Below are 7,500 nucleotides of genomic sequence, written 5' to 3' on the forward strand. Positions count from 1 at the left end.
CCAGCCCCCTCTCTCATAGCTCCATCCCCAGCCCCCCCTCTCTTAGCTCCATCCCCTCCCTCTAGCTCAAACCCCAGCCCCCTCCCTCATAGCTCCATCCCCAGCCCCCTCCCTCTAGCTCCACCCCCAGCCCCCTCTCTCTTAGCTCCATCCCCAGCCCCCTCTCTCATAGCTCCATCCCCAGCCTCCATCCCCAGCCCCCTCACTCATAGCTCCATCCCCAGCCCCTTCACTCATAGCTCCATCCCCAGCCCCCTCTCTCATAGCTCCATCCCCAGCCCCCTCTCTCTTAGCTCCATCCCCAGCCCCCTCTCTCATAGCTCCATCCCCAGCCCCCTCACTCATAGCTCCATCCCCAGCCCCTCTCTCATAGCTCCATCCCCAGCCCCCTCTCTCATAGCTCCATCCCCAGCCCCCTCTCTCATAGCTCCATCCCCAGCCCCCTCTCTCATAGCTCCATCCCCAGCCCCTCTCTCATAGCTCCATCCCCAGCCCCCTCTCTCATAGCTCCATCCCCAGCCCCCTCACTCATAGCTCCATCCCCAGCCCCCTCTCTCAAAGCTCCATCCCCAGCCCCCTCTCTCATAGCTCCATCCCCTCTCTCATAGCTCCATCCCCAGCCCCCTCTCTCATAGCTCCATCCCCAGCCCCTCTCTCATAGCTCCATCCCCAGCCCCTTCACTCATAGCTCCATCCCCAGCCCCCTCTCTCATAGCTCCAACCCCAGCCCCCTCTCTCATAGCTCCATCCCCAGCCCCCTCTCTCATAGCTCCACCCCCAGCCCCCTCACTCATAGCTCCATCCTAAGCCCCCTCTCTCATAGCTCCTTCCTCAGCCCTCTCTCTCATAGCTCCATCCCCTCACTCATAGATCCATCCCCAGCCCCCTCTCTCATAGCTCCATCCCCAGCCCCCTCACTCATAGCTCCATCCTCAGCCCCCTCTCTCATAGCTCCATCCCCAGCCCCCTCTCTCATAGCTCCATCCCCAGCCCCCTCTCTCATAGCTCCATCCCCAGCCCCCTCTCTCATAGCTCCATCCCCAGCCCCCTCTCTCATAGCTCCATCCCCAGCCCCCTCACTCATAGCTCCATCCCCAGCCCCCTCTCTCAAAGCTCCATCCCCAGCCCCCTCACTCATAGCTCCATCCCCAGCCCCCTCTCTCAAAGCTCCATCCCAGCCCCCTCTCTCATAGCTCCATCCCCTCTCTCATAGCTCCATCCCCAGCCCCCTCTCTCATAGCTCCATCCCCTCTCTCATAGCTCCATCCCCTCTCTCATAGCTCCATCCCCAGCCCCCTCTCTCATAGCTTCATCCCCTCTCTCATAGCTCCATCCCCAGCCCCTCTCTCATAGCTCCATCCCCAGCCCCCTCTCTCATAGCTCCATCCCCAGCCCCCTGAACACAGAGTAACATGAACACAGAGACAGGAACACAGAGTAACAGGAACACAGAGTAATAGGAACACAGAGACAGGAACACAGAGACAGGAACACAGAGTAACAGGAACACAGAGAGAACCTGTCCTGTCAGGATCCAGGAGACATCTGGATGTACCTGGTCTGGTACTGGTCCATGTTGAAGCTGCCCACTTTACATTTGATCTTGGTGTAAACATCCTGAACATCTACTGACGCACTGAGATCCTCAGCCTCACTGATCACACAGATCTCTGGAGAGAGAGAGGGGGAGAGAGAGATAGAGAGAGGGAGGGGGAGAGATAGAGGGGGAGAGAGAGAGAAGGAGGGAGAGGGAGGGGTGAGAGGGAGAAGGAGGGAGAGAGAGGGAGGGGGAGAGATATAGGGGGGATATAGGGGGGAGAGAGAGGGAGGGGGAGAGGGGGAAGAGGGAGAGAGAGAAAGAGAGAGGAGAGGGAGAGGGAGGAGAGAGAGGGAGGGGGAGAGAGAGAGGGGAGAGAGATGGGGAGAGGGAGAGGAGGAATGGGGGAGAGACATGGAGAGAAAGGGGAGAGAGAGACAGGGAGAGAGGGGGAGAGAGAGGGGAGAGGGGATAGAGAGAGAGAAGGAGAGAGAGAGAAAGAGAGAGGGGGAGAGAGGGAGGGGATAGAGAGGGGGTGGGGGAGAGAACATTAGTGGGATACATTTCATGTGTGTTGCCTGACATGCTATGTGTGTTTGTGATTAGTGGATTTCTCTGGGCGCGGCCCTATCCAGACCCTGGTCAAACACACGTTTATGAATCAACTGTAGACCTCTTAGTGGACGAAGGCTGATCTCCACATGGATTCCTGCTGTCCTGTTACCAAGCCAGAGGAGACAGAGACAAAGAGAGAGACAGAGAGACAGAGAGAGAGAGACAGAGAGAGAGAGAGAAGAATATATTTGAGAGCGAGAGACAGAGAGAGCAGAATATATTTGTGAGAGAAAGAGAGAGAGAAAGAGAGAGAGAGAGCAGAATATATTTGAGAGAGAGAGAGAGAGAGAGCAGAATATATGTGTGAGAGAGACAGAGAGAGAGAGAGCAGAATATATTTGAGAGCGAGAAGAATATATTTGAGAGAGAGAGAGAGAGAGCCAACCACTATCGGTAAGTGGTGTGTTGTCAAACATTGCAGTGAAAACGCCTCGTTGTGAAGCGCCCAGGTTCCAATGCTCAGTCAGGAGGCTTCCTGTTTAGGAGGTATCCATCCGCCTGCCGCACTCCTGGACCCTGTCCTGATGAGAGGGTGTGTGTGTGTGTCTGTGTGTGTGTGAGTGTGTGTGTGTGTATATGTGTGTGTATATGTGTGTGTGTGTGTGTGTGTGTGTGTGCTATCTGTGTGTGTGTGTGTGTTGTCTGTGTGTGTGTGTGTTGTCTGTGTGTGTGTGTGTGTATATGTGTGTGTGTGTGTGTGTGTGTGTGTGTGTGTGTGTGTGTGTGTGTGTGTGTGTGTGTGTGTGTGTGTGTGTGGGTGGGCTCTCTGAGCCCAGCTATCTGAACCATCTCTGTGAGGTCCTCCCAGGGTTTCACCATAGAGCTCTCTGAGCCCAGCTATCTGGATGACAGATGTCCTAGAGGAGGGGGAGGGGGTCCTAGAGGAGGGGAGGGGGTCCTAGAGGAGGGGAGGGGCTCCTAGAGGAGGGGAGGGGGTTCCTAGAGGAGGGGGCTCCTAGAGGAGGGGGAGGGGGCTCCTAGAGGAGGAGATGGGGCTCCTAGAGGAGGGGAGGTGGCTCCTAGAGGAGGGGAGGGGCTCCTGGAGGAGGGGAGGTGGCTCCTAGAGGAGGGGAGGGGGCTCCTGGAGGAGGGGAGGGGCTCCTGGAGGAGGGGAGGGGGCTCCTAGAGGAGGAGATGGGGCTCCTAGAGGAGGGGAGGGGGCTCCTGGAGGAGGGGAGGTGGCTCCTAGAGGGGGGAGGGGGCTCCTGGAGGAGGGGGGGGGGCTCCTGGAGGAGGGGAGGGGGCTCCTAGGAGGAGGAGATGGGGCTCCTAGAGGAGGGGGAGGGGGCTCCTAGAGGAGGGAGGGGGCTCTTAGAGGAGGGGGAGAGGGCTCCTAGAGGACGGGAGGAGGCTCCTAGAGGAGGGGAGGGGGTCCTAGAGGAGGGGGTCCTAGAAGAGGGGAGGGGGTCCTAGAGGAGGGGGGGGGTCCTAGAGGAGGGGAGGGGCTCCTAGAGGAGGGGAGGGGGCTCCTGGAGGAGGGGAGGGGGCTCCTAGAGGAGGGGAGAGGGCTCCTAGAGGAGGGGAGAGGGCTCCTGGAGGAGGGGAGGGGGCTCCTGGAGGAGGGGAGGGGGCTCCTAGAGGAGGGGAGGGGGCTCCTAGAGGAGGAGAGGGGGCTCCTAGAGGAGGTGGCTCCTAGAGGAGGGGGAGGGGGCTCCTGGAGGAGGGGAGGGGGCTCCTGGAGGAGGGGAGGGGGCTCCTAGAGGAGGGGAGGGGCTCCTAGAGGAGGGGAGGGGCTCCTAGAGGAGGGGAGGGGGCTCCTAGAGGAGGGGAGGGGGCTCCTAGAGGAGGGTAGGGGGCTCCTAGAGGAGGGGAGGGGCTCCTAGAATAGGAGAGGGGGCTCCTAGAGGAGGGTAGGGGCTCCTAGAGGAGGGGAGGGGGCTCCTAGAATAGGAGAGGGGCTCCTAGAGGAGGGGAGGGGGCTCAGAGAGGAGGAGAGGTGGCTCCTAGAGGAGGGGAGGGGGGTCCTAGAGGAGGGGAGGGGGCTCCTAGAGGAGGGGAGGGGTCCTAGAGGAGGGGAGGGGGTCCTAGAGGAGGGGAGGGGGTCCTAGAGGAGGGGAGGGGCTCCTAGAGGAGGGGAGGGGGCTCCTGGAGGAGGGGAGGGGCTCGTAGAGGAGGGGAGGTGGCTCCTAGAGGGGGAGGTGGCTCCTAGAGGAGGGGAGGGGCTCCTGGAGGAGGGGAGGGGCTCCTGGAGGAGGGGAGGGGGCTCCTAGAGGAGGGGAGAGGGCTCCTAGAGGAGGGGAGGGGCTCCTAGAGGAGGGGAGGGGGCTCCTGGAGGAGGGGAGGGGGCTCCTAGAGGAGGGGAGAGGGCTCCTAGAGGAGGGGAGAGGGCTCCTGGAGGAGGGGAGGGGCTCCTGGAGGAGGGGAGGGGGCTCCTAGAGGAGGGGGAGGGGGCTCCTAGAGGAGGAGAGGGGGCTCCTAGAGGAGGTGGCTCCTGGAGGAGGGGAGGGGGCTCCTAGAGGAGGGGAGGGGGCTCAGAGAGGAGGAGAGGTGGCTCCTAGAGGAGGGGAGGGGGTCCTAGAGGAGGGGAGGGGGCTCCTAGAGGAGGGGAGGGGGCTCCTAGAGGAGGGGAGGGGGCTCCTGGAGGAGGGGAGGGGGCTCCTGGAGGAGGGGAGGGGGCTCCTAGAGGAGGGGAGGGGCTCCTAGAGGAGGAGAGGGGCTCCTAGAGGAGGTGGCTCCTGGAGGAGGGGAGGGGCTCCTAGAGGAGGGGGAGGGGCTCAGAGAGGAGGAGAGGTGGCTCCTAGAGGAGGGAGGGGGTCCTAGAGGAGGGGAGGGGGCTCTAGAGGAGGGGAGGGGGCTCCTAGAGGAGGGGAGAGGGCTCCTGGAGGAGGGGAGGGGGCTCCTGGAGGAGGGGAGGGGGCTCCTAGAGGAGGGGAGGGGGGTCCTAGAGGAGGGGAGGGGGCTCCTAGAGAATCATCCCTTCACTATTGCTCTCCCCTCCCTTTCTCCCTCCCCTTCACTTTCTCCCTCCTGAATGACACCCATATTACAGGAAGACTGAATGACACCCAGATTACAGGAAGACTGAATGACACCCAGATTACAGGAATACTGAATGACACCCAGATTATAGGATGACTGAATGACACCCAGATTACAGGAAGACTGAATGACACCAGTATGGGAGCAGGTCTGAGTGAGACAAAACTACAATTTAACAAATCTTTTAATGTACCTCATAAAATTATCGTTGGGAATCGTCGTGAACAAAATAAATCTCTTAAATAGTTTTTACTTTCGTTTCAGTATTTGATGTACTGACGTGTTTTAAGGGAAGCAGGTACCTGTGTTTTTGGCGTTGGGGTCGGGAGCGAACAGCTTGACGGTAACCTTAGTCAGCATCCACTGCATCCATAGGCTGACCTTCCCACTGGCGCCCTCTATACTGCTGGTCTTCTGCTCCAGGGTCACCGCGTCGGAGAACGGAGAGTCATCACCCGCTGGAACAGAGTCACCCTGGGAGGTACAACACAATGCTGGGTTCACAGTAGGAGAGTCATCACCCACTGGGACAGAGTCACCCTGGGAGGAACAACACAATGCTGGGTTCACAGTAGGAGAGTCATCACCCACTGGGACAGAGTCACCCTGGGAGGAACAACACAATGCTGGGTTCACAGTAGGAGAGTCATCACCCGCTGGGACAGAGTCACCCTGGGAGGAACAACACAATGCTGGGTTCACAGTAGGAGAGTCATCACCCGCTGGGACAGAGTCACCCTGGGAGGAACAACACAATGCTGGGTTCACAGTAGGAGAGTCATCACCCACGGGGACAGAGTCACCCTGGGAGGAACAACACAATGCTGGGTTCACAGTAGGAGAGTCAAGAGGGATTCAACCCTGCAGTGAAAAACAGGAAGGAGCTTTTGTGTTTCAAAACAACAGCATTCAATTGGTCAGTCAGGAGCAGGAGCCTATGAATGACAAGGCCGTAAACCAAGTAGATGATTCTGTCAGGGACACTACTTGACGAGTCCTGTCTCTTTCCCTCCTCGGTGTCAGTAACCAGGGAAACCTCTCTCAGTCAGTCAGTAATGGAGACTGATATGAGTTAAGTGTTTGTCAGGTCTGTGTGTGAAACAGACGAGGATCACAAAAAAACAAAATTCTGAGACAGAATAACAACTAACGAGAATAAGATCAGAACATGTCCCCTCGTCTCCATAACAACACGTCAGAGCAGCGCTGCTTTTCCTAGTGACATCAGTGTGTGGTTCGTGGAGCATGGGGAGGAGGGACATTGGGGGGGGAGGAGGGACATTGGGGGAGGAGGGAAATTGGGGGAGAAGGGACATTGGGGGGGAGAAGGGACATTGGGGGGGAGAAGGGACATTGGGGGGGGAGGAGGGACATTGGGGGAGAAGGGACATTGGGGGAGAAGGGACATTGGGGAGGAGGGACATTGGGGGGGAGGGACATTGGGGGGGAGGGACATTGGGGGGGCAGGGACATTGGGGGAGCAGGGACATTGGGGGGAGAAGGGACATTGGGGGGGGGATACATTGGGGGAGAGGAGGGACATTGGGGGGGAGATACATTGGGGGAGGAGGGACATTGGGGGAGAAGAGGAGAAGGAGAGGGAGGAGGCCCCTCTGTTAACTCCAAAGACAAGGAGGAGAGGGAGGAGAGGGAGGAGAGGGAGGAGGCCCCTCTGTTAACTCCAAAGACAAGGAGGAGAGGGAGGAGGAGAAGAAGGAGGAAGAGGACAAGGAGGAGGCATAGGAGAAGGTAGAGGAGAGGAAGAGGAGGAGGAGAAGGAGGAAGAGGAGGAGAAAGGAGAAGAGGGAGGAGGAAGAGGCAGAGGAGAAAGGAGGAAAGAGGAGGAGAAGGAAGAGGAGGCGAAGGAGGAAGAGGAGAAGGAGGAAGAGGCGGAGGAGAAGGAAGAGGAGGAAGAGGAGGAGGAGGAAGAGGAGGAAGAGGCGGCCCAGGAGTCCCTCTGTTAACTCTTAGCTCATTACTGGGTTTGGCAAGCGACGAGGGATGACAACATTGGGCCATGTTCTCTTCCTCTCCCATCTCTTCCCATTGCCCTCTGGGGGATCTGTTTTCCAGACATATCTCTGTGTGGCTGACGCGCTGAGTGGGAACGATACAAACAAACAATATGGCAATTTACAGCCTCAGAGAGATTTTCCACTGAGCAGAGTGATCCTGTCAGTGTAATGACAGACTGCGTGTGTGTGTGTCAGGGTGGTGTGTGTGTGTGTGTCAGGGTGGTGTGTGTGTGTGTGTCAGGGTGTGTGTGTGTGTGTGTGTGTGTGTGTGTGTGTGTGTGTGTGTCAGGGTGGTGTGTGTGTGTGTCAGGGTGGTGTGTGTGTGTGTCAGGGTGGTGTGTGTGAGTGTCAGGG

General features: G+C 58.7%; 1 protein-coding gene across 1 annotated transcript in view; it reads right to left on the bottom strand.

Annotated features, from left to right (window-relative positions):
- The window catches only part of LOC112240893 (vacuolar protein sorting-associated protein 13B), a 407,100-nt gene that overhangs the window by 296,266 nt on the left and 103,334 nt on the right, over positions 1 to 7,500 (bottom strand). Inside the window, 2 exon segments of the mRNA XM_042318131.1 lie at positions 1,556 to 1,670; positions 5,434 to 5,605. Of these exon segments, the coding sequence (XP_042174065.1) occupies positions 1,556 to 1,670; positions 5,434 to 5,605 (287 nt within the window).

This window comes from Oncorhynchus tshawytscha, unplaced genomic scaffold (genome assembly GCF_018296145.1).
Source record: "Oncorhynchus tshawytscha isolate Ot180627B unplaced genomic scaffold, Otsh_v2.0 Un_scaffold_6703_pilon_pilon, whole genome shotgun sequence".
Taxonomy (NCBI): domain Eukaryota; kingdom Metazoa; phylum Chordata; class Actinopteri; order Salmoniformes; family Salmonidae; genus Oncorhynchus; species Oncorhynchus tshawytscha.